This window comes from Falco peregrinus, chromosome 10, assembly GCF_023634155.1.
Source record: "Falco peregrinus isolate bFalPer1 chromosome 10, bFalPer1.pri, whole genome shotgun sequence".
NCBI classification, from domain to species: Eukaryota; Metazoa; Chordata; class Aves; order Falconiformes; family Falconidae; genus Falco; species Falco peregrinus.
In genome coordinates, this window is record NC_073730.1 from 25,017,791 (window position 1) to 25,042,122 (window position 24,332).

Here is a 24,332-nt window from a genome sequence, read left to right on the forward strand (position 1 = left end):
ACTGCTGCACAAAGCCAGGGAGGCTGGGCTGCGGGGGGCTGGGCAAGACCTGGGAACCTGCAACGTGGGTAGCTGGTGCTGGTGCCACATGGGGCCGAGCTGTGGGAGCCCTCAGGTTGGGCTTCCCAGGCAGGGCAGGTCAATGGGCCAGTCACCCAGCCAGCTCCCAGACATGGGGATGCTCCAGCACCCATGGGCTGAGCCAGGAGGTGAGCGGGACCCCGAGAAAGGGCGTGATGGGGAGTGACTCTGCTCCTCTAACAGGTTCCTTGGGACCCAGCCCCTTCAGGCAATGAACCTTGGCATCACCATCACCTGGGGGCGACGAGCCGAAGCTCTCCCTCAGCCTGACACAGGCACTCCCCTTCAAGGGGGTTAACCTGCTTTTAGCATCTGTCCTTGCTTTCAGAAGGGGATGCCCCTGTAAACGCAGCAGTTTGCAGATGCAGGCTCGATGGGGTGGGTCCCACTGTGAGCCCACATTGCCCTGCCGGGCTCTGGGGCATCGGTCCCAGTGGCTGGATCCTCTCGTTGCCCACAGCACCCTGGCAGAGGCTCAGCACCACAGAGTTTGGCCTAAGCAGGAGTCGGATGCAGAGGCTGCCAGGAGGTGGGAGCCCAGTCCAGGACCACCAAGCCAAGCCCCTGGGGTGGGTCAAAAAGCCTCTGGCAAGGGGGTGACCCCACTGAAAGCTTGTGCCTTGTCCTGGGGAGGGGGTGGCAGCTGCCGAGGAAACAGCCCAGCCTGGCTGTAGGATTGAGGCAGGTGGTACGGGATGCAGGTCACGGCCGATCTGTGCTGGTGGCTGACTCTTTCCAATTGCAATTTGATTTGGGTCTTGTGGTCCCAGCCCCAGGAACAGGTACGCATCCAGCCCTCCCAGGGCTCCCCGCCCCACGGAGGCAGAAATCTGGAGCGGTCTCTTGGGCTTCCTGCAAGTGTCACCTACGCAGAGCTGACCCAGAGGCTCTGTAGCTATTTTTCCTCATGGCAGAACCAAGCTCGCTCCTCGCTTGGCTTCGCTTCACCACTGCCTGCACCCACACCCCGTGGGAAAGAGGCAAAGGCGGGTGTGCTGTGGAGGTGGCTTTGCTGGACATCCCTCCTGCAGCCCCTGCTTTTGCTTGGCTACCCCTGGCCAGAAACAGGCAGGGGCTGAACTGTCTCTGCTCCAGCCATGGCTGGTTGGTGGCCGGGCCCCAGTTCCCTCCAGCTGCCACATCCCTGCCCCCTGCTGTGACCTAGAGGGGGGGGGGTGTGTGTGTCCTTATCCCAAGACCTCACTTCCCTCAAAGGAAAGAACCCCAAATCCACCAGAGGTGCCAGAAATGCAGCTCAGCCCTGTGGGGCTCAGACTGCCAGATGGTGGGGTGCAAGCACCAGGGCAAACTGCTCGCTGCCCCCCACCCTAGGATGAGCAGCTGCTGACCCCCAAGGGGACACCAAGCCAGGAGCCAAGGGCCATGAGTCTGTATTTCTCAGGGGTGGGCTGAGGGCAGCTGGAGGTGCTGGGGGGGAGTGTGGGGGCTGGTTATGCCAAGCAAGAGCCCCCAGGCAGCCGGTCAGAGTTTCTGTAGGTTGCTGAACTGGAGATAAAAGTGATAAAGCTTGAGGAGGAAACAGCTCATAAACCTGTGCCAGCCACTCTGGCCACATGGCACAGCACAGCTCGGAGGACCTCTGCTGGCATAGGCCTGGGGCCACCGTTAGCCCATGGCTAGCCCTGTGGCGCAAAGGGCAAAGCGAGACACCAGAGGACAGTGGTTTGTCCTTTCCAGGCAGGTGGCCAGAGCTGGGGATTCCAGCCCTGGGCCATGCATAAAGCCAGATATGAAACACGTGAGGCTCAACAGCTTTGCAATGTTTACTCTTGAAAAAATAATTTGATTCAGAATGCGGCAAGCCCTGGGGATGCCCATGCACCCAGCCCTACCATGGCTGCCACCCTGGAGCCTTTACTGGAGGAACAGGGATGGAGAACAGCACCCGGCAGGCCCATCAAGGTGTACTGAGAGGGGGGGGAAGCTTGGAGCCCACCAGTCAAGTCCTGCTGTTGCTGAGAGCAAGGAGCCACAGCCCCCAGGTCGCTGCAGGGCAGGCAGCAGAGGAGAGAGGAACTTGCATTTAACCATTCCCTACCCATAGGACCACCTTCCCCAGTCCCAGGAGGAAGCCAGGCCTGAGCCCTGCCAGAGAAGGGAGAGGGAGTGCATTCAGTTTCGGGGAGAAGGGACACTGGGCCTCGGGAACAGAGATGCCAAAGAAAGGGCATCACAGTGGAGAGCTGTGGAAGTTACTCCAAAGCAGGGTGCTGGGGATGAGCTGCCTTCCCCAGGAAGAAGCCAAATCCCTCTCCCACGGTGCTGAAAGGACCTGCTTTACCCTGAGGGCCAGCACAGAGAGGCTGGCTGCCCACTGGCAGGGTCCCTGCAAAGGGCAGTACTGGGGTGGCAAAGGGGAGCAGGGCTGAATCTAAGCTTGGTATCACAGCCTAAGGGTGCCACCCTGCACCCTCTTGCTCCCCTCCTGCACCCATCCCACCCCTGCTGCTGGGACAGGCAGGCAAGGGATGGTGGGGGTCAGAGTCCCTGCGGTCATGCCAGAGCTGCGCTGTGTCTACACAGGGCTCGTTTTGGCCAAAGAACAGATTTCCCACATTCACAACTATTCATTCCTATGCTGGGTAAGGGAGGAAGGAGGGGAACAGAGGATGGAGCCAGGGGGACAAGAGACAAGCCTCCCATGACTGCCCCTGCACAGGCTGGGGGCTGCCAGCTCTCCGCGCTGCTTTCCTAACATCCTCCCCTTCCCACAAGCAATAAATAAATAAGTTAGTGTAGTGTAGACCACGATGCTCAGTTCACAGTGAGAAAATGAAGGAAAGAGCCCCTGCGACCACAGGTAAAGGGCTGAGCAGCAAATCCTCCTCCCAAGGGCAAGCCAGAGTGTAGCATCTCTGCCTGAGGCTGGGGGGACCTGGGCAGAGAACAGTTCTCTCGCTGCACGGATGAGACGTGGAGGTGTACTGAGCAAGGGGACTAGGACTGTCCCTGGTGGGTGGGGTGGGCAGGACATTAGTACTGAGTGGCTGAGGGTGCGATGGGGCCCTGGGGTCCTTCCTAAGGCACAGGAGGGGGGGACAGGGACCCCCTCCCTCTCCATGAGGGGTGTACCACAGCAGGAGAGCCAGGCTGTCCATCCTGTCTCAGCTTACAGCTTCCCTGCTAGCAACGTACCATGGTAAGGGTAGGGAGTCAGAAGAAACCCCCGCTGCCTTCAGCAAAAGCTGGGGGTACCTGGCCAGGGATGAGGGACAGACAAGGTACAGTACCACAGGCAAGGACCACGCCAGAGCGCAGCACCCCTCATTCCAGAGGACCTCAGTCCATCTTGCCGCTGCAGCCAGGGAGATGCCCGCTGGCTGCTCCCATCTCGCTCTGCAAGGCACTTTCACCCCCTCTCCCACGACTCGGGGGGCAGGGCTGCTCCCCACAGAGAAGGTGGCTGAGGACAGTCTGAGCTGCGGCACACAGCTTGGTCCACTTCCATCTATCCATCTCCAGGTTCCAGAACTGCAGAGAGAGGAAAAGGACACCTGACTGCCCTCACGCTGGGTATGGGGTGTCCCCTGTGTCCACAGCAAGTTCAGCTACTCTCCGGCATTCCCTTTTGCCTGTGAGCTGGGCTGTACCAGCCCAAGAAGAGAAGCCAGTGTGTGGGCAGATGTCCAGCCCAGCATAGCCTTTCAAGGTGCATCCATCGTGCAGGAGATGGAAGAGATGCTGGAGGATCCCCTCTTTGCCACCAGGCATGGAGCCAGCCAGGCAAGAGTTAATAAATAACACCCAGCTGGTAGGCTGCAGCACCCGACAGAGCATGCTGCCTTCTCAGGACTTGGGGGTCAAAAAGGGAAGCAGAGGTGTTTCTCAAGGCCCTCTCTAGCTCCCTGCTGAGCATCTTCCTCCAGCTTTGCCCAGCCAGGGGACAAAAGGAGCAGCGTTAGTAAAGAGTCTGTTAAAAAAAAAAAAAAAAGTTCCTGGGATGGGGGGGTGGCATATCTACAGGGAAGGACCCTGTCCCATGCAAGGGAGAGGGAGACCACAATAGGGGGCTGGAGGGAGCCCGAGATCTCATTTTGCAGCCTGAAATGGGGAGTTTGTGTCCAGTCACCAGCCTCCGAGAGCTGCTGCCAACTCTGTCTCTGCACCATGGGGGTCTCTGTCTTCCCCCGGTCCCCTTCGCTTCCCAGCTGCCAGCCTCACGTCTGCTCTGCTGCAGCAACCGCTGGCACTGCCACTGCCCCCTCCTCCTTGGCAGGGGGCTCCATGTAGATTGGTGTCACCGACGAGGGCTTCTTGGACCTGCAGGTGAGGAAGCCGGATGGGAGCGGGCAGGGGTGGTGGCTCCCCTCAGCAGCCCAACTCCCAACAGCACTGCCTGGCCTTCCTGGCATGATCTCCTTCCCACCGGGGCGTCCTCCAGCCCTAGGCACGTATCCTGTCCCCCACCACACTGACTGAGAAGTGGGGGTGGTATGCCCCAGAACTGGGCCAGGACAGAAGCAGATTATGCAGTGTACCGGGCAGGGGATGCTGCCATGAGGATAGCGGGGGGAATCACCCAGATTGCTGTGCCTCTGATACTCACGAGTAGGGGGAGGCAGGGACCCCCACCACAAGGAAGTGGTTCTTCTTGCGGAAGAGCCGCCACAGCCCCTTGTGGTTCCCACGGACGTCCAGGTCCCAGATGTGGAGGCACTAGGATGGTAGGAAGTGAGGAACAGGCATCAGAGCCTGGGGATGGACACCAGAGCCAGGTGACCCACGGCAAGGAAAGCCGCCAATTCTGCCCTCACTGAAACACAGCGGAGAGGGCTGCACCCCTTGATCGGGGTGGTGCAGGGCAGCACCCCTCCAGCTACCATCAGTGGCAGGAAAGGGGGAACCCGTTCCCATCCCTGCCTCAGGACAGGGGGTTTTGCTCATCACCTCCAGGCGAGGGATGGAAACTACCCAACAAGCTCAGGCCCTGGACTCCCACACAGGGAGGTCATAAAACAGTCTTCTTCACTGAGCCAAGCATCTGCCCTGGATGACCCAGCGCCTTCTGTAAACACCAAGAGCTTTAACATCACCCAAGGACACCAAGAATCCATTTGCTGAGCTGCAGCCATGCCACAGACAAACCCAGGAACAACAGCCAGACATTTCTCAGCAATGCTGAAATCAGCACAGGGCTGCGGATGGGCCATGTTGAGGGGCCTCACCTTGGCAAGCTGAGTCCAGGTGGTGAAATCTGCTTCTTGCTCCATCTTGATGAACATGACATAGACCCTGCCTTCGGTGTCGGGCACGAAGGAGTCCTCACAGGGGTTCTTGCGGTGGTCCAGGACTTCAGCCTCACTGTGGAAACAGAAAAGGGAGTGAGAGGGGACCCTATCTCCTCCCCATTCCCACTGCAGAGTACTTCAGACAGGCAAGCAGTAGCTGGGGCTGCCAGAGCCACCACCCTTTCTTCTGTCCTGGTTTGTCCACCCAGTGTGCCCTGTGGTCTCCCAGCCTTCCCGCAGGCACTTACCCCAGGAGCCGATGAATTTCAGTCTCGTAGGCATCCTTCCTCAAGCTGTTGGAGGAGGAGAAAACACAGAGATCAGGGCGCAGTTAGACAGTCTGATAAGCAGGGAACGTCCCAAGATGATCCGTATTTAAGACTGCCCCAGCATAACACTAAAAGGCAGGCTGGAACCAACGCAGGACAGGGACTGCCATGCATCCTGGAGGACGTGGCAGCAAAACCGTGACCCTTCAACACGTGCATCAGAAGCACAGGGCCACTGAACCCACCCTTACAAAGACCACTGCAAGGATTCCCCAGCAGAGGCCAATGTGCTGGGGCCGGGGGTCATGGCTGTTGTTCCAGAAGGGAGGGAGTTGTCCCCAGCACAAGGGAACAAGGGTCAGGTCAAGCAACTGTTTCATCCAGATCTCATTCTGACCAGCACTCACCTCTCCACATTTTTCAGCTGGACATTTGGAACAGTGTTGAACTTGTGCTTCTTGAAATAGGCTTCCTGGGAAGAAGGGAGAGGGGAGGGAAGGAGAACCGTGTTTAGTCATGAGTCAGCAGGACCTGGAGGTCACGTCAAGCATCCTTGTTACCTGGATAGGTGGCTGAGTCAGAGCTCGGCTCCAGGACGGGGCTTAGGGGCTGAGAGAGGTCACTCACATGAAAGTAGCCGTTCATGTTGAGCCCCACGATGCCAAAGTGGTAGGAGCGCGAGATGTCAGGGATGATGCACTCCCGGCCCTTCCGCTGCTCGGGCATCCGCATCCACATGTCCCAGTCCCAGAGCTGGGGAGGGAAACTGCCACTCACACTCAAGTTTGAGGACATGATTTGTTAGTGTAGCCATCAAGGGACCTTTCTGGCCACCCACACCAGCTCTAGCCCCTTTGGCTCCAGGTTGCCTGGGCTGTTCCAGCCAGCTCTGTGGCTGGTTACATCATCCTCAAGTTACCGTCTGTCCCAAATCCATTCGGCTTTGGCAATCTTCCCAAAAGAAGCTCAGGGAGAGACATGGCCCCTCCAAAAGCTGTACCCACAGGGACTGGGTGATGATCAGGGACTGCCGATGGGCAGAGATGGGGGTGCAGAAGGCAGGGTCGCTCTAGGGTACTCACCTTCTCAGGGGTTGGCCACTTTGGCTCCAGCTCATCCTTGTACAGGCTCTTCCGGAGCACCCAGCCCAGACCTGGCATGGTCTCCACACGGTACAGGAGCGAAGGGTCCTCAGCCGTGTGCTCATAGCCCTGCAATGTCACAGGGAAAATTCAGCACCCTGAATGTACCCCTATTGCACTAAAAAGGGAGGCATCTTGCTCCACTGAAGCTCTTGGCACAGGGAGCAGGGGACAGCCACTGGGAAGCACGTGGCAGGGACAGGACGGCTATTGGCAGGGGCACTTCTGAAGAGTGTAGGGCTGGGGAGACAGACCCACTTAGGATGATAGTCGGGGGGGCACCCTCTTTAAAGACAGAACTTGGACCCCAGCCTGACATAGGAACAACACAGGGCAGAGGCATCCCGGCTCCACCATCCTTCCCTGACCCACCTGGTCATTCCAAGCCGAGATGCAGTATAGGCTCTCATCCTCCTCCAGAAGGTGTATCGACTGGCTCAGAAAGCTGAGGGAAGAGTTGCCCAGTCCCTGGTCAAACATCCCTCCCACACACAAACCAAGGCAAATTTTCCACCAAGAGATGAGCCACGCCCCAACTGCTGGGACTGTTCAACCCATCTCTTGGGTTATAAGTCTGACATAGCGGATGCTGGTGTGAGATCAGGGGACGAGCACCCAAACAAGCTAAGCTGCATCTCACTATGGGAAAGGGACATTGTCTCCTGCTCCGTCAAAAGTCTCTCCTCCTTAAGAAGAGAAGCCCTATCAGACACTGTCCCTGTCCTCTTGCACAGGGCAGCCCCAACCATATGTGTATATAATGCATCAACGTCCCCAAAAAGCAAACCAGAAGAGACCTCAGACCCCAAAGTCACCCTGCACTGAGGGCCAGGACAGTGGACTCAAGATTTTCTGCAGGCAGAGCTCAGTTATGGCTGTTGCCTGGGGGCTGCTCAGCCTTGGATAAGCGAGCGACACAGCACGGCAAGGATCTGGCCTCTCATGAGAAGCCAGAGAGCTTCTAGAAAATGCCCCACCCAAACAGGGACCTACAGCTTTACCTGAAGAAGTCAACAGAAATATCAAGGTCTTCCTCCAGAACCACGGCGAATTTAGCATCCTGTAGGGGCAAGGATAACTTCAGAAGGATGGAGAGGAACAGGACAGAGCAGAGACACCAAGCAAGTGTCCCCTGCCTGTGCTGTTCCCTGCCCCAGAGGATTGATTCCAGCTCCTGTGAGATGGGGGTCACAGATGTCACCCTCCCAGGGAACCCTGTGCTGCCTGGCTCCCAAGGGCGAGCAGCTAGACAGAGCACAGGCAGAGGTCTCACTCACCGGGAACAGGTTGAAGGTTGCAGTCAGGCTGGCTTTGTAGTGCTACAAGAAACGACAGATCATTGCCTGCGTTAGCATCAACCTGGCATAGATGCGAGGCTATGTCTGTCTCCCCCTCGGATGCCATCCCAGGTCCCAGGACGTAACTCTCCCAGGACTTGGGAAAGGTCTCTCACCTGGGAAACCCTGGCATTTTTAATGCTAATGGGAGTGTGCTGGATTCCCGAGAGGCCAAACAGCTCCACGACATCCATTGGCTCCTGCAATGGAAAGGTACAAAGCTCACCAAATGTGTGGGTCTGGATACATTCTCCCCATCCTCTGCCACTGTCAGCTCCCTGGGACAAGAATACGCCTGTGGGATCCCCTGTATGTGGCTGTCCTCTTAGGGGCAACTGAGGCTTGAAATGATGCTGTGCTGTAGGCCCTGCAGCAAGGAACTCCAAACCCTCTTGGCCCTTCAGCCCTTACGTACTGTCATAAGTTTCTGTAAGTCCCGCTAGTTTGCAGACCCAAAGTTGTATCCAAGAACATCTGAGAGGCCCCGAATTCCCAGTCCCCCACTGACAATGCAGAAAGAAAAAGGGTATAGCCAGGAACACTTCCTAGCTGCTTCATGTCAGGACCACAACTAACTTAATCTTCCCTCACAGTTGCCAAGAAAGGGACGTCTCTGACCAAGCACATCTGTACTGGGGTCAGAAGTAATCCGTATTTGGGCTGACACGTCTCTGCTCCAAAAAGACCCCACCAAGGCCTTCTCCATCCCCTTGCTGTCCATCTCACCTCATAGCCACAGAACAGAGAAGGAGCCCCCATTGCACCAACCATTCCTCCTTTCCCTGGCATCCACCACGACAGCACAAGCATCCAGGCTGCCCCCTCGTAGCTGAGGGATGCTGCTCCTGTTGCCATGGTAATAGATGCTGCTATCTTTAACCGCTCTAATGTGCTGCAGTAAGAGCCTGCATAAACAAACCAGTTCCCCCAGCCCCACAACCTGGCAGTGGTGAGAGAGGCCCGCAAGGGAGCGAGCCTGTTCCCTTCCGCACCTCCATCACAAGGCAACCAGACAATACCTCATGGGCTGCTGCAGGGACGAGGGACAGCAAGCTCCTGAGACCTACAAAGATCCCACATGCCTGTCCTGGAGAACAGCCTGCTACCAGAGAGCCAGAGCTTGCAGTGGGATCCTCCAAGATTTTATAATGTTGAGCTGATGCGAAGATCTTTGTGCTCTAAAGGGCCAGTGCATCCCTTCCCAGCCTCAGCTTTCATGAGCCTTAGGAAAACAGACCATTTTGGCTCTCTTCACCTCTTACTGAGTGGAACTGGACAGACACAGCTGGACTGGTTTGTTCTGCTTCACGTAAGGGAGTTGGACAGGCAGTATTACAGCCAGACCCTGCTCAAGGGCTGGCAATACTCATCAAGCGAGAAAAAAGGGGATGGGGAGAGCCCAGCACGACCACCTCATTCCTGCACACCAGCCCCTTTCTGACATGGGAGTGTCAACCCTGGGCTTTGGAGAAGGCCAAGGCAGCTTTATCCACACCCATGACTTGGCTAAGCTGACTGACTTTGTGTAGGAGAGCATGAGGAGCAGGGTGACCCACAGCATGAGGAAGGGCGAAGGGGCTCATAGCCTGCCCCCCACCAAGGAGTGGGCCAACACCACATACTCTCAGCTGAGGGACCAAGAACCTGGCCACAGGGACCTCCGGGGGTGCTCTCACCTCGTAGTACCCGTCGATGAACACTGTGATCATCTGTGGATTGACGCCCTGAGCCGACAGCAAGGAGCGCAGCATTCTGGGGAGAGATGGAGGGGCCTGAGCGCAGCACAGCCCCAGCGGGCCCAGGCCGTTCAGCAGAGGGGTATGGATCCCTTGGGGTGGGGGAAAGTGTGCACAGTTAGGGAACAGGATCTACTATCCCCAGGATCTTCCCCTTCCCGTGGCCAAGGACCCCAGCAGTTGTCCAAGCAGGTCCGCCCATGTCACTCGTGCAACCCCAGGAGGAAACTGGAACCTGCCAGCAGGACAAAAGGGAGGTCCTGGGCCATGCCTGGTCTTAGGGCACAGAACAGAGAAGCCACGTCCCCTGGGAGTGCTTACCTGTACAGGTAATTGGGGCGGTTCCCTGCAATAACAGCTACAGGCACATCAAAGACTTTATTGTCTTTGAGCTGGAAAAGAAAAGTGTGTGTGAGTGGGGCTGGGGGAGGTCACACCAAGCCAAATGATTCTATGCCACTGGGAGCAGGATCCAAGGGGTAGGGACTGGCCTCACTCTATGCAGAGCTGCATAGAACTTCCCCTTGGCTCAGGACCACACTGACCAACCAGGACTCCACTCAGCACTGGTGGAGACCCTGTGAGCTCCCCTCCTTCACCCCGCCTCAGACCCAGCTTCCAAATCCCAGGTTGCATCCACCTAGAGACCTTTGTCCAAACTCTTCAGTACTGTGCCCAAAGACCACGTTAGCTCCTCCTTCTCCAGATGTACACACTCTGCTACTTTTACACTGATGCCCCTAAAGCCACGGTAACCTGGCAGCTCAGGGCAGACGCAGGGCAAGGGAACTCCTCTTCCCCTGCATGACCTGACCACGTTTATTCACGTTACCTTTGTAGGGGCTAAGAGCTTGCCCAGGGGCAGTCCGCTCCACTCAGCTGGTGCTTAAGGACAGGGCTCTGCATCTGAGCTGCAAATACACCTGGTCCAGCCCAGCCCGGCCCTCTGGGAGCATTCCCTGAATACTCTGCCTCTGCACTCACGGGATCAGGGTTGAACTCAATGGGTGTGGGGTCTTTGCAGCTGCAGACGCTGCCGTAACCTTCTACTTTGCTGCAGAACCTCTTCCGGCGGCGGTTCAGCTCTGTGTCGGGCCAATGGCACTCAGCATCTGGAGGCATCAAGGAGAAAACAGACCACTCACCCCCATGGCCTCACCTTGTGTGCTCCAGACTACACTGCCACACGCATGGCTCTCCCTAGACTCAGCCATCACCAAGCCAGTCCTTATTACTCTGAACAAGCAACACTTGTGGATGCCAGATATAACCACAGGAGCTATTCAGAAGCCGTCCCCACCATATGGCCTCTCTGAGCAGCAAAGGCCCATGTTCAAGGCCAGCAGTCAGAAAAGATTGGACCAGACCTGGTTTGGAGAGGTGACAAACGGCCAGACCATCTCCCTGCTTTCCCAGCCCCACTTTTTCCCAACCACGACCATGCCTGGAATTGTCACAGAAGCAAGAAGAAGGGAAGCTGGCCCCATTTTAAAAGTTACAATCCCCATCTCAAACAGCCTTAAATCCATCCTGTGACCTTGCTAACAGACCCACGGCTTTGACTCAAAACATCAAGGGCAGCAGGCAGACACGTCCCAGAGATACCTGGCGCTGCAGAGCAGACCTTACTTCCTACCTTCCACAGATGTCAGATGAACTTCTGTCTTCAGCAGTACGGGGTCACCCCACGTTGAGAGGGCGGGCGACTTGGCATGCTTCTCCCCATACACTTCCCCTGGAGCAGGGACAGAGGGTCAGGACTGTCTGGAAGGGCCCATCCCTCCTATGTCAGGGCATGAGCAGGGGCTGTAGCTCAAGGTGGCAGCTTGACACCTTTCCCATTGGCCTCTGGCAAGCTGCTGAAGGGGTGTGCTCTGCCTCCATCCCCTCCCCCACCCCCAGGAACAGAGTTGCCACTCTCTGTAACTTGTTCCCTGCTTATACGGTGTGTTGGGGATGTCTTCATGTGGCTTCTCCCAAAAAAACAGGAGCCATGAACCCTCTCCCAGCCTGTGCAAGACTCACCTCCCTTCTTCCCCACAAATGTCCACATGTCTCTCCAGCTCAGGAATGGTGCAACTTGGCTCCCCAGGCTTTTCAGGACATTCTTGGCTGTGTCCTTGAGGTGAAAGGAGCCTTCATCCTGGAACAAAGCACAACCCTGCAGCTGAGGTCTGGCTCCTGATGCAGACAAGGAGAGTCTCCCAAAGAGGTACAGGGGCCACTCCTACCCTTGAACCAGCTGAACCAGAAACCTTCAAGAGCATATTCCTAAGGTCTCTGTGCTACTAAACCTCTTGATGGCTTCATCATGACCCACAGGGAGGTCAGAGGAGTTGCAGACTCCTGTTTCCTTGAGACCAAATTGTTCTCAAGCAGGGCCATGTGTTCAACAACACTTTACATAGCTAAACCTGGAACTCTGAAGCAGTCCAGAGCCCCCTGTAAAGCCTAGAACTGGGACCCAGAAAGGTCCCACCACATACTTATGTTTCCTCCTGGCCATTCTCCACCTAACCTCTTGTTTGTTGCTGCAGCCTCTGACACATCTGCTTTTTGCTCTCCTGCCTTACTGGACAAACAGTAGTATCTGTAGTAACACGAGGGAGTAAGAGGACAAGGGAAGTGATCCAGGCAGGGAGAGATAGCCCAGTGGGGATGTGACACAGCCCTGGGAATGTCCGATGATATTCAGGAGGCAACTGCCCAGATGAGCTTTAGGGCATCCTGACTCAAGGTGACTTTTTCTTTTGATGCCAAGGCCACATACCTTAATGGTGAAGATCAGGATCCGGCCCCGGGCGACCATGTTGAGGAAAAGTACCATGGCTTCATCTTCATGGGGAGAATAGGTGTCAAAGACCCTCTTGGCCATCACATGACCCTGTTTGGTATTTAAACGTCAGATGCATCTTAAATGCTACGTGGCCAGGACATGCAGAATTATGGAAATCTGTCCTGGAAGCCTCAGTCCCTAAGCAACACAATGAGTTATTTTTCTGGTATGTCAGGGAGTTAGGCCTCAGGCAAGCGCAGCCCTTGGGCCTTCATCCATGACATGAAGTGCACTGAGGTTCATGGGACAGCATTACCCAACCTCACAACTCCTCTCCTGCCTGCTCCCCAAGCACAGCTAGGCAAGGACAAGGAAATACTGCAGGGACTCTCTGGGTGACCAGATCGTGCTCTGGAAACTACAGACAAATAAGCATTTGGGGACTTCCCTCCTGGCTGCCCTTTGCCTCACGCACCCAACAGTTAAAGAGCAACGACAAACACTGTCCAGTAAGAAAGACAAACGTGGACACATGGGGATGTTTTACCGTAGCCTGATTTAAGACAATGACATGGATCCCTCTTCCCTGCTCCCGAGCCTCATCTTCCAGGACCTGCAAGTGGAGAAGCGATGAGAACCATACACCGAGACCTCTTATTCCCTGCCCATTCAGCACAATAAAGCTCCCAAACAATAGGCAAGTCTCTCTCCTGTGACACTTTGGCTTTGTTCATGGCAGTGACGGATGCCAGAGCAGAAGACAATGTGGGACAATCCTCCAGAGTCCTGCAGGCAGAAGGGGGGATCCACTCCTGACCTTCTTGCTAGCCACTGAAGTGCTCTCACCATCCACTGCTGGAGGCTTCACCCATTCAGCTCTATCCATCCTCTGCCCACATGGACAGCCAGCACACGTCACTTACCGTCGTCCCATCCACAGCCACATAGACCTTTGACCGGCTGGAGTACACCTCAACATCCAAGACCTTCTTGTTGCTGACAGGGTGCCTAGGGACCTCCACATTCAGCATCTCATCATCTACAGGGAAGAAATGCCCAGTCTCAACCAGCCAAGGCACCTCTAGTTTGTCCCTGCTTGGTGATACCCCTGCCGAGCCTCCAGAAGGCCATGCCCACCAGGCACCCCAGCCCAACAAGCCATGTGTCAGAATCCACAGGGATGGCAGGTAAGGGAAATACAAAATGACAACAGGTCTGGTTCCAGCTATCCCAAGACAGACCTCTGCAGCCATATGTGCTGAAGCCTTGAGCAGACGGACCAGGAATGGGAACAGCCTTTTCTATTCATTTTTGCTAAACCCACATGCACAGACCTGTCTTTCATGTTGTAGCTGGTCACAAGTTTACCGTGACTTATAGAAATTACTCCTCCCCCCCCGCCCCCAGTTTCCTCATTTTCAAAAACAGGCAAGATGCTGCCCCTCACCGTAGTCCTGTGCAGATTCCTCTTCCTCCTCATAAGCAGCTCTTCTGGTGTCCAAGATCAGCTTGATGTTCACAATTACAGTCACAAGCAGGAAGAGGACAGCACCTGTCTGCAATGCAGGACACTTCGCGTTAGCAGCCTGTAACAACCCCAAGATCAGCCCACCTCCTTGGCAGAGGCTGCAGGGCACCCCAAGCAGATCTTGGAAGGGATGATAAGCATCTGTCATTTCCCCTGTTTTCTTCTGGGGAAAGGCAAAGAGAAGGAAATAGAGGTGACGGAGTTTTAGGGTGAAATGCTTTCATCAGCTGGAGAGCACTGACTTCTTGATACATGAGAATTAACCCACTTCCAATGTATCCCTGCTTCCAGATCCACAAGCAGATTCCTGCTAAAATATTGCATCAAGGTTGAGGGTTTCTGCAGGCAAAGGGTTTGGTAATTCAGAGTTACAACTCCCACAGTAACCTTAACTTCCACCTCTTCTGCAGCATCACTGCTCTTGTCCCCTGAATACCCTGAATATGTCCTCTGGTTGCAGAGGGAGAGACAGGAGATGCTGCACGACTAAAGCAAGGCAAAGGGAAGAAGCTGAGGTCTGACTTCAGGAAACCGCACTGTGCCACAGGCTGCAGGGAACAGCCCGCAGCCTTACTGTCTGCAGCAAACTTCAAGGCAACACATGTGGATGCCAACAGAGGGCTACGGCAAGGTCCCGGAGCTATGGAACATGGGAACCCCCAGTGTGACCACCACCACTGTCCACAGCCTTGTTTCTCCCAGATCAAGAGGAGGGAGAAAAGAATACAAAATTTCTACAAGCACCTGTATTTTCTTTAATGCATATCTTGCTCCTCTCTTCCTCAATTTCAGTCTTCTTCCTGGTATTTGGACCCAGTGTAAAGCAGAAACTACTATACCAAGACAGAGCCACACAGGAAGACTTGGACCACAAACATCCTGTGCTGGGAAATAATCCACCTGCAGGTGTAAGCTGCAAAAGCACATCTGGCCACAGCTAAGAGGATGGTCTTAGAGCTGCAATGCTGCCCTGGGATGTAGAATTGAAAGACAAGATCTCAGCTGAAGCAACTTGTCTTTGCTTGACCCAGGGAGCTCTGTAACCCAGGGCCCAGGTGCTTCTTCATGGTAGAAAGGTCACAGCAGCATGTGGTGGCCATGGGGCTCTGCATGGGGACAAAGTCCCTGCCCAGTAGCTACAGCCCTGCCCTCAGCTCCAGCAGGGAGCCCAAAAACTGCCCTCGACAGTCATGCAGCGAGGGGAGGTTTTGTTGTTGGATGTAAGACACAAAGCCCTGAGCAGCTATTACCCGCAAAGCTAAAACCACTGCAGGGCTCCACCATCAGCCTCCATGTGAGGAGGGTCCATCCTGCTCACAGCAGAGCCACCACAGAGGCCCAAATCTGACTGCTACGTGCTGCTGACAGATTCATCCCATGGCCCAAAAGCGCTGGACCCTTGACCCAGGCACACTTTGGACATACTAGATGTTTTCAGTTTTGGCCACGCAAGCTCAGGGTCCTACTAATCTCCACATAGCATCCCAGGACTCAGTGTGAACATGTCACAGCAACCAAGGGAGAGGACGGGAGAGACTGGTGGGCCAGATTTACCAGGTCCAATGCCAAGCCCCAAGCACTCCAGGGGATGGAGGACTAAGCAGTCTCCTTCCCCAGGGAGCCCTTGCAAGTCTTCATCTCCCCAGGCACATGCAAAACCCTCCCCTGCTCCCTCCCACACCAACCAACTGTCAGATTCCACAAGCTCTGCTCATCTCAGGAACAGTCTCTTTTCCACAGCTGTGTCACGGGGGGGGGCAAACTTGTCCTTAAGCCCCCAGACACCCCTCAGCATGCTGGCTCTGCCAAGGATTAGCCATTTTACAGCACAAGCAAGCAGGCCTGTGGCTTTCCCAGACACCAGCTGCCCCTGGGGCACGCGATCCTGTTACCCAGCCCTATTTTCTCTGTCCACCTGTTGTGCCTTGTACCAGGCTTGGTTTGCAGACTAAACATGGCAAGGATGCTTTCCCACTGCAGGCTGAGCCCTGAAGCACTCAGCATGGGTCCAGAACCAGGAGGGGAGGAACCGGTCTGGTTTCTAGCTGAAAGCCTCCCAGGGACACCTGGGTAATTGTCCCTTGTTCCATAGCCACCTAACAGGACCACTTGCAGCTGGAAGGAGCTGCTAGGTGTGGCAGAACCTTCCATGCATGAGCACAAAGCCACTGAAGGTAAATTTTGGGGGGAAAAGTTATGCTTCCCCAGCCCATCAGATCACCCAGACTGCCAGCAGACCCACTTCCATCCACGCAGCTGCTCCACAAGCTCACAAATCCTGCAGATTATCCTTCCTAATCCACCGCAGGCCTGTGGGTGACTCACCTGGCACAGCTTCCGCAGTGCGCGCTGGTTCATCAGCTTGTACTTCCAGGCAAGGTACCAGCTCCGCTTCTTGTGGGGCTTGATGGCAGGGTTGGGTTTCCACTCGTCCATAGTCACAGGGGCTGGCACAGGGGCAGCTGTGTGGGACAGGGGTCAGGATGCGTGCTGCTCCACTCTCGTGTCCATCGGGTCTCCCTGCCAGGATGGGATGGGCACAGGATGAGGGAGGTGAGCGCCTTCAAACTCTCCTCAGCAAAGACAGGGCCTGGCACAAGCAGTGGCCACGAACGGCGCTCACATGCCACAAGCAAAAGCCCCACAGAGCCCCCCCACCTTACAGCACCCCTTGCCCTGCAGGGAGCGATCCAGGAGGCCAGGCTTCACTGGAGGACTGTAAGCAGGGCGATGGGAAGCCCTTGAACCCAGCGAGGGGCTCTGCTCCAGGCCAACCCCTTAGCGAGGCTGCTGCAGTGTGGTGGGCCCACTCCCACACTCTGGAAAAGTGGCCAAAAGGCACAAGCTGGTGATGGGGCCCAGACGGGCAGGCGTTACTGAGATGCCATCGCTGGTGATCTCTGCCTGCGGGGTCCCTGCTAGGGAGAGGCACCCTCCCCGCCTGCAGCGGAGGAGCCATGAAGCAGCTCCGTCGCCCCTAGCGAGGATGCAGCTAGCCACTACCCACGGGGACCAGAGCTGAGCCACAGTCCGCCTGGAGACGCCGGCACCCCTGGGGCAAGGAGGCTCTGCCCAGGTGAGGCCAGGCTCCCTGCTGGGAGTGACCTGCTGGGCCTGGGTGCGGAGGCCCGGCAGGGCCAGGGGCCTGGCTGGAGCACAGCCCCCCGCGGCGGGGCCAGGTCGGGTGGGGAGCCCGCAGCAGCCGCCTGGGGCCGGGGGGAGGCCTGGGGAGCGCAGAGCCCTCGGGGCAGGGCGGCGGGACCTGGCAGTGCCGGAGGACGGGTAGCGTAGAGGGACCCAGGGACCCGGGGGGAGGGGGGGCTGCGGGGAGGGGGGACGGGAGGGACCCAGGCGCTCCGGGCGGGGCGGGGAAGGCAAAGCCAGGCACCAAGGGCGGAGGCGGCAAGGAGCGACAGCGGGGTGGGCCCGGGCGCTTCGGGACCGCGGAGAGCCCGGGGGGGCCGGGAGCCGGGCGGCGCGGCCCGGAGTGTGTGTGCCGGCCGCGCTACTCACGGTCCGTGCGGGGAAGCTGAGGCCGGGGCGGGGCAGGCCGGGGCGGGGCAGGGGCCGGGCAGGGCCGGGCCGAGCAGGGCAGGGCAGGGCCGAGCAGGGCAGGGCAGGGCAGGGCAGGGCCGGGCCCGGCGGTGCCGCCGCCGCCGCCCCGCGAAGCCTCAGCGCTAGCGGGGCCGCGCCGCTTCCGGCGCCGCAGAGACGCCGCGGGGGGGCGGGGCCAGCGCCGGCCCCGCCCCGGGCCCCGCCCCCCCGCGCCGCTCTGCGCTCCCCGGCGGACCTCGCTGGTGCGCAGCCCCTCCCGGCGGCGGCAGCGGCGGCGGCCGGGTGCGGGCAGGTGGAGCGGGGGCGGGGCTGGGGGCGGGGCCGGCGCGGCGGGGCGGGGCCGGGTCTCGGGCCGGGGTGACAGCGCGGCCGCCGCCCCGGCGCCGCCGCCCCACCCGCATGGAGGGCGGCGGGGAGGCGCTGCCCGCCGACCTGCGGGAGCTGGCCAGCAAGGTGGGACGGCGGCCGCCCGCCGGGCTGCTGCGGGGGCTGCGGGCCGAGACCGCCCCCGCGCCGCCCGCACCGCCCGCGCCGCCCGCACCGGCCCACGGCGCCCGCCCGCCGCTCGCCGACCGCCCGCCGCTCGCCGACCGCCTCCGGGCGCTCCGCCTCGAGCTGGTGAGTCCCGCGGCGCCGGGGGGGCACCGCCTGCCGCCCCCCCGGTAGCTGCCCCCCGCCGCCCCCGGGGTAATTGCGTGTCCCCCGGGTGCCTGCTTGCCGCTCCCCCGTAGCAGCCCCCAGTAGTGCCCTGCGCTCCGTCTGCATTCTGGGGGACACCCCCCTCCTTTTGCTCCTCCCTGCACAGGTTAACAGCCCGCAGCTCATACCCCCCCTCCGGGCTTTCCGTGTCCGCAGCAGCCCCCCGGCGGCCCCCCGGCCCCCTCCGTCCTGCCCCCCTTCACCCCGCGCACCCCCAGGCGCTGGCTCCGGCGGGACCGGGCTGTCCCCGGGATCAGGATTCAGGGCGGGGACCTTCGCCAAGGGCACGGTGGCGGGTGTCCCCGTCCATCCGTCCGTCCGTGCCCCCTCCACCTCCCGGGTGTCACTCCCAGGGTGACAAGGCACAGGCAGTGCTGGGAGCTTTCCCGGGGTTCGCTTCCTGCTGGGGCCTCTCCAGTGGCTAGTAAAGGGTTGGGCTCCGGGGGCAGCCCTTCCCGGGGACCGGGGGGTGCCGGTGGCAGCCTTCTCGCCTCCTCTGTTCGTGGAGGAGCAAATGCCGGCGGTGCCTGCGCCTCTGGGAAACGTGGCGAGATTGGGCAATGGGTTCAAGTGCTGCTGGGGGAAGGGACTCTCCCACGCACACACACGCCGAGTGGGCGGGAATGAGCAGCGTTTCCCTCGGGAAACAGCCTGAATACCCCCGCATCCCTGCCCGCCGCCCATGGAGCTGCGCCTGCCCAGCCAGAGCCACCCGCACCGACGCGTTGCCCCGTTCAATATTGGTGTAAATCGTTGGTGTAAAAGCTTCCACCCTCCCTCCGACCGAGGAGAGGGTCGGTGGCTCGGAGGAGGGGGACGCAGCCGTGCGGTTTGCCCTGCCCGGGTGCCGGCAGGTTCAGCCCTCGCTCTGCAAGGTCTGGCTTTGGCCGGGTGTTACCCACCTCGGCTCGGAAAGGCTTTTCCTTTCTCTGCCCTGGCTCTTCTCACCAGCCAGCGAAGAATGGGCTGCTCTAAAGCATTTGACCTTGGCAGGGACAAGGCACAGGAGGAGAAAAGCTGGGAACCCCGATAGGAGGGGGTTCCTCATTTTTCTCTGCTTTGTGCAACTATCAGAGATGCCAGGGGAGCCACCCCAAAAGCAGAGTGTATGAGAACACTCCCCGCTTTCCGTATCATCTGCTGGAAAGAGTTGGCCATGGATTTGCTGCTACTTCAGGCCAGTTTGACCCCCACTGTTAACCCCTCACACCCAGGTCAGCAGCCTGGAAATGGCACCCGAGTGCCCCAAACCCAGCACAGGGCTCCCCCTGTTTCCCCATCCCTGTGAACAGGGACCAGAATTCCCCTCCCAGCAGCAGAGACCAGCAAACACAGTGCTCAGAGGAGAAGCTGGCCTGGGAGTGAGTGGTGGGAGGAGAAGATGGCAAATTCCCACTCTTGCCTCCTGGTCCGAGGAGGATGTTTTGTCCCTAGGGCTCAGTGCCTTGAAGGGAGAAGGTGCCTGCAGGTTTCCTGCATGCTGGGGAGGGGAGCGAGACTGTACCCCCCTCTGGGGGGGGATGCTCTGTCCCCTCTGCCTGCCTCTAGAGAGCGTCAGGAGGAGTGTGGCTGTTCCTGATATGAGGTTGACATGGTGTACCCATCACTGCACCTGGAGGAACATAGAGAGCAACTGGACCTAGGTTTCCTCCTATGTAACCTTGGTTTGCTGGAGAGGGAGTTTCTGGGGGTGCAACAGTGGGGGTCAAACTGGCCTGAAGTAGCAGCAAATCCGTGGCCAACTATTTCCAGCGAATGATACAGAAAGCGGGGAGTGTTCCCACACACTCTGCTTTTGGGGTGGCTCCCCTGGCATCTCTGATAGCCACAGTTGCATGAAGCAGAGAAAAATGAGGAACCCCCTCCTATTGGGGTTCCCAGCCTTTCTCCTCCCGTGCCTTGTCCCTGCCAAGGCCAAATGCTTTAGCAGTGCGTGCAGAAAAATCCGTTGTAGGCAGTTTTTGAAATAACTTGCCTAGAAAGGAAGTTTCTGCACTTCGAAGCTGGCTGCTGCCCCAGTCCGGGCACTTCACTGTTATTTTTTTATTTAAATCCAGCTTGAGGAGCGTGGGGAGGGAATGGGGGGTTGGTGTGGGGTCTCTACAAATTTCCCCTCCCCCTTTGTGTTTTGTGTGTCCTCTGGACTGAGAGGTGTCACATGCCAAAACCCTGACTGGAGTTTTCCCAGGCTTCTTCTTTGGATGCTTTTATTGCTGCACACGCTGTGGGACTGGAGACAGAGGTCTTGAGAGACCAGCAGGTCACTCATGGGCGGGCGGGTGACTCTGAGGGTACCGGATGCTGGGGACTGGGCACTGTGCTTAGAAATGATCCCGGGGGATCGTGTGGATTTCCGTCACAGCTTGCTGGTGCTGGGGACAGGGTGTGTTCATGAATGAGTCCATGGCCATCAGCAGCTCCCAGGATGCCTGTACCTGTCCTGCAATGGGTTTCTCTCCCTCACCTCACATTGCCACTTTATTCCCTTTCCTGGCAAAATATTTGCGTCCTGTACAGGGGAAATCCAGTGGCTTTCAGCGGCCAGTATCACACAGACAGGAATGTCTTGGCACGCGGGGCTTTCCATTAGGAAAACAGATGTTTCTGCAGCAACTGAAGTTTTGCAATGAGCTTCCCTGGGCTCAGAGGGGCAGGAGCTGCCGAGGCGAGTGGTGTGATCAGCAATGCCTGTGTCCCCCCACCCCGCTCTCCCCTGTTTCGGGAGTGATTTGTGTCTCAGGCTCCAAATCCTGCTGCATCACATTGTCACCAGGCTTGGATCAGATCCTAGAAGAGGGGAAGTAAATGTAGGACGGGACCTGACCGAAACAGCCCAGGGAGGCGCTGACAGTCCAGCCCGACCCTTGCCCTGAGCAATGCCCCTGCCTGGTCCTCTTGCCCTGCCAGCAGCCTCCCAGGGCTTGGGGAATGCTCTGGGCTCAGATCTAGACCCAGGGCCTCCAGTTCCTTGCTTACCTCTGTCCCTACATGAGACAGTGACATAAGTGCCCTGGATTTATTTCCCCCAGGGTGGGTGCCGTAAGTCATTGGTCCCCAGCAGCTGTGTCCCTGGGTCTTGGACAGGATCCCCTGGTATGGTTCCCTGCAAGGTGTTCCCCCATGCCATGCTGTTCATCAAGCAACTCAGGAGACCTGCAGCCACCGTGGTGACACCTCTGCCAGGGAGGGCTGGGACTCGGGGTGGCCCTTGGCCACCTGGGTCACCTTGGTCTCCCAAAAACCCCGCACTCTCTGTCTCCCCACCAGGCCTACCTGCGAGCAGTCGACGTGAAGATCCTGCAGCAGCTGGTGGTGGTGAACGAGGGCATTGAGGCAGTGAAGTGGCTGCTGGAGGAGAGGAGCACCCTGACCAGCCGCTGCAGCAGCCTTGCCAGCAGCCAGTACAGCCTGGTGGAGAGCCAGGCGGCCTCGCGGCGGGGCAGCTGGGACAGCCTGCAGGACCCCAACGACAGGCTGGACAGCATCTCTGTTGGTAGCTACCTGGACACCTTGGCCGATGACATGGATGAGTATTCCCAAAACGCCACTGAAACTGCTGTTGCATCCACACCAGGCAGAGCCCTGGTCAGGGCAGAGCAGGACTGGGTCAGGATCGACCCCGAGAGGGGTCTTGCAAAGCAAGAGAAGGGCAAAGCGGAGCACGAGTGGCCCCATGTGGACCTCTCCCCACCCAGGCTGCCTCAGGATCACCGGTTTGCTAAGGAGCCCCAGGTGGCCAACGGGTATTTGGGCCAGCAGCCCTCCTCTCTGGAACCAGACAGAGACACCAAATTGCCATCGGGGGCCAGGGAGAGGCTGGGGAAGGGGAACCTGGGTGGGAAGGCTTGGAAAGCTGAGGCTGACTTCGAGAACTGCAAACTCAACAGCAAACTGCACGTGGAGTACGATGCCCACTGGCGCTGGCTCCAGTCTCAGGATGATGTGACATTCTTGTAGCCTGTGGCTTCACCTTCCCACTCCAGCTGTCCCAACTGCGCGCTCTGCTTCAGTTGTCTCTTCTTGGGAGAGCTGGGGTGGCTGGAGAGAAGGGGGGCAGGCTGGCTTGATGGTATTGCATTGTTCCCCCCATCAGTGTTTGGTGATACAGCCCTAAGGGATGGGATGCCTGCCCTGTGGCAAATTTCTGGGAGAGGTGGGATGAGGTGGGTCCCTGTAAATCTAATCTTTTGTTCTGGGGTGATGCTTGCAGGTGGCTAGTTACTCCTGTGTTGTCCTTGGTGTTGGTGGCAGGGAAGGGTGGGTGAGGAAACCTGGGACAGTGGGACTCCTGGGACCTCTCCCCTCAAATTCTCATTCTCCTGTCTGCAAGCACTTCCCCCAAGCTGGCTACCCAGAGAGGACGGGAGATGCTGCTATACAGCCACAGCTCAGTGGCACCAGCATTCGAGGTGCGGGGCGGGACCATCAGCAGGGCATCCCTGTAGGATGTGCTCATTTCCATCATCATCTTCAAGGCCAGTGTCCATCCAAGGTAGAGTCGACGTGGAGTACCTGGGATGTGACCGCAGCATGTGGTGGCAGCTAAGCCCCCCCTCCCTGAGGTGAAGCCTTGCCTGCTTTAAATGCCTCTGCGAAGCCGATCTGAAGCCTGATCAGGGAGGTCGCTGTAGCTGCTTCTGTTGGGCTGGGGATCCTTTGCCTGCCCTCTGGGGGAAGGATGACGGTGCAGACTTCCCTCCCCGATGTGATTACATGAGAGGGGCAAAGCACTGGGTGGGAGACGGAGATCCAGTTCTCCCAGTTTGTTTCTGGACTGTCTTCCACCTTGGGACCAGGTCCTGCAATAAACCCTGGGCTGTGGTGGAAGTACAGGCAGCCTGATGGAGCCTGTGGGGTTCAGACTCAGAAAGGCTCTTGCTTTCCCCTGGCGCAGTGTGATGGGGGTGAGAGCTGGCATCTCCATCTGTGTGATGAGTGGTGTCAGGTCTCTGCTTCCTACCAGCGACCAGAAACGTGAGCCTCCTCTGTCGGGGTGGATTTGCAGCAACCTGCACTGGAGACATCTCCTCTGTCCTTTTAGCCTTGGCTTCTGCCTGTGCCTTTTACTGTCTGTCCACCATACCTCCCAGCACACCCTTTGCTGGCTTGTAGAGCATGGCTTGCAGCTGGAGCTGTGCGAGAGCTTGGGCAGGACCTGCTGCCGTCACCAGATGATGCAAGGAAGGACCTGAGTATCCTGCAACCACCTGCTTCAAGGAGAGGGGCTCTTCCACATGTGTGGACAAGCCTGGAGGGTCTTGGCTTCACAACCCATGGGTGCATCCGTCCCTAGCCAAGTGCTGTGACAGCTTTGCTCTTGCCACAGCGCTGTTGTTCCTCTGCCTGCCTGGGTGGCAGCCTGGCTCTTTCTTTGCTGGGGTGGGTGGTGGGAGTGGGGACAACATCTGATGTCCATGGGAAGTGAAGAGAGAGGGAAGGCCTGGCTGTGACTCTTCCTAGATACGAGATGTGGCCTGGCTGTGGTTGGGTGCACAACAGGTTCAGCTTTCTGTCTCTCAAGCAGCATCTTCAGTGGAAACTACCCTCTGTGCCGAGACCCCCGAGCACCTTCCCTTCCCCTGCAGATCCTTAGGGCTTGCCCAGATGGACATGGAAAGCAGGACAATGTCCAAAATTCCTGGAGATGGCACCTGCTGAGGACTTGAGGGAATCCCAACAAACCAGAACCGGGTTGCCCTATGCGAGCATCCCATCTGCCTGCCCTGGAGCAGCCATGCTTGGCTGCGAGCAGCTCGTGGCTCCCTGTGCTCTGCTGCTGCTGCTGAGCCACCATGTCCCCCAAGGCTGGCTGTTCCCCGCTTTCCTTCTAGCCCTGCATGCGATGAATCAGCTGAGGGTCCCTGGGGGAGACAGGGTAAGTCCTCCAGTACTGTTAAAATCATTCTCAACAAAAAATAGCTGACTTAATAAATGGTAGTGTTTCTCCCAGGCCACATGTC

At 58.1% G+C, this 24,332-nt stretch overlaps 2 protein-coding genes across 3 annotated transcripts; one reads left to right on the forward strand and one right to left on the reverse strand.

The window, feature by feature from the left end:
* Window positions 1-1,841: 1,841 nt before the first annotated feature.
* Window positions 1,842-18,751, reverse strand: POMGNT1 (protein O-linked mannose N-acetylglucosaminyltransferase 1 (beta 1,2-)). 2 transcript variants are annotated; one of them, XM_055815507.1, is made up of 22 exons: window positions 18,585-18,751; window positions 16,444-16,638; window positions 14,038-14,146; window positions 13,514-13,629; window positions 13,138-13,203; window positions 12,585-12,698; window positions 11,840-11,957; window positions 11,451-11,549; window positions 10,799-10,926; window positions 10,136-10,206; window positions 9,755-9,830; window positions 8,195-8,278; window positions 8,019-8,060; window positions 7,743-7,801; window positions 7,114-7,186; window positions 6,682-6,810; window positions 6,227-6,352; window positions 6,007-6,071; window positions 5,579-5,623; window positions 5,268-5,403; window positions 4,649-4,758; window positions 1,842-4,362 (listed from the first exon to the last, which is right to left on the reverse strand). In XM_055815507.1, exons 2-22 carry the CDS (start codon window positions 16,552-16,554, stop codon window positions 4,260-4,262), a joined length of 1,980 nt encoding a protein of 659 aa, XP_055671482.1. In that variant the 5' UTR covers window positions 16,555-16,638; window positions 18,585-18,751; the 3' UTR covers window positions 1,842-4,259. The 2 variants fall into 2 exon arrangements, with proteins under 2 accessions (XP_055671482.1, XP_055671483.1); XM_055815508.1 differs by lacking the exon at window positions 18,585-18,751 and adding an exon at window positions 17,632-17,741.
* LURAP1 (leucine rich adaptor protein 1) lies at window positions 17,991-24,322 on the forward strand. The gene is made up of 2 exons (XM_055815509.1): window positions 17,991-18,291; window positions 21,640-24,322. Exons 1-2 carry the CDS (start codon window positions 18,073-18,075, stop codon window positions 22,327-22,329), a joined length of 909 nt encoding a protein of 302 aa, XP_055671484.1. The 5' UTR covers window positions 17,991-18,072; the 3' UTR covers window positions 22,330-24,322.
* The last annotated feature ends 10 nt before the right edge of the window (window positions 24,323-24,332 follow it).

Excerpts from the sequence above, each read along its gene's own strand:
- POMGNT1 (XM_055815507.1), bottom strand. The coding sequence starts at position 16,554 with ATGGACGAGTGGAAACCCAACCCTGCCATCAAGCCCCACAAGAAGCGG. Across the intron at positions 13,630-14,037 it reads GGAATCTGCACAGGACTACG|ATGATGAGATGCTGAATGTG; the intron begins GTGAGGGGCAGC and ends TCTTCCCTGTAG. Across the intron at positions 7,187-7,742 it reads ATTTCTGTTGACTTCTTCAG|CTTTCTGAGCCAGTCGATAC; the intron begins GTAAAGCTGTAG and ends CTCTTCCCTCAG.
- LURAP1 (XM_055815509.1), top strand. The coding sequence starts at position 18,073 with ATGGAGGGCGGCGGGGAGGCGCTGCCCGCCGACCTGCGGGAGCTGGCC. Across the intron at positions 18,292-21,639 it reads GGGCGCTCCGCCTCGAGCTG|GCCTACCTGCGAGCAGTCGA; the intron begins GTGAGTCCCGCG and ends TCTCCCCACCAG.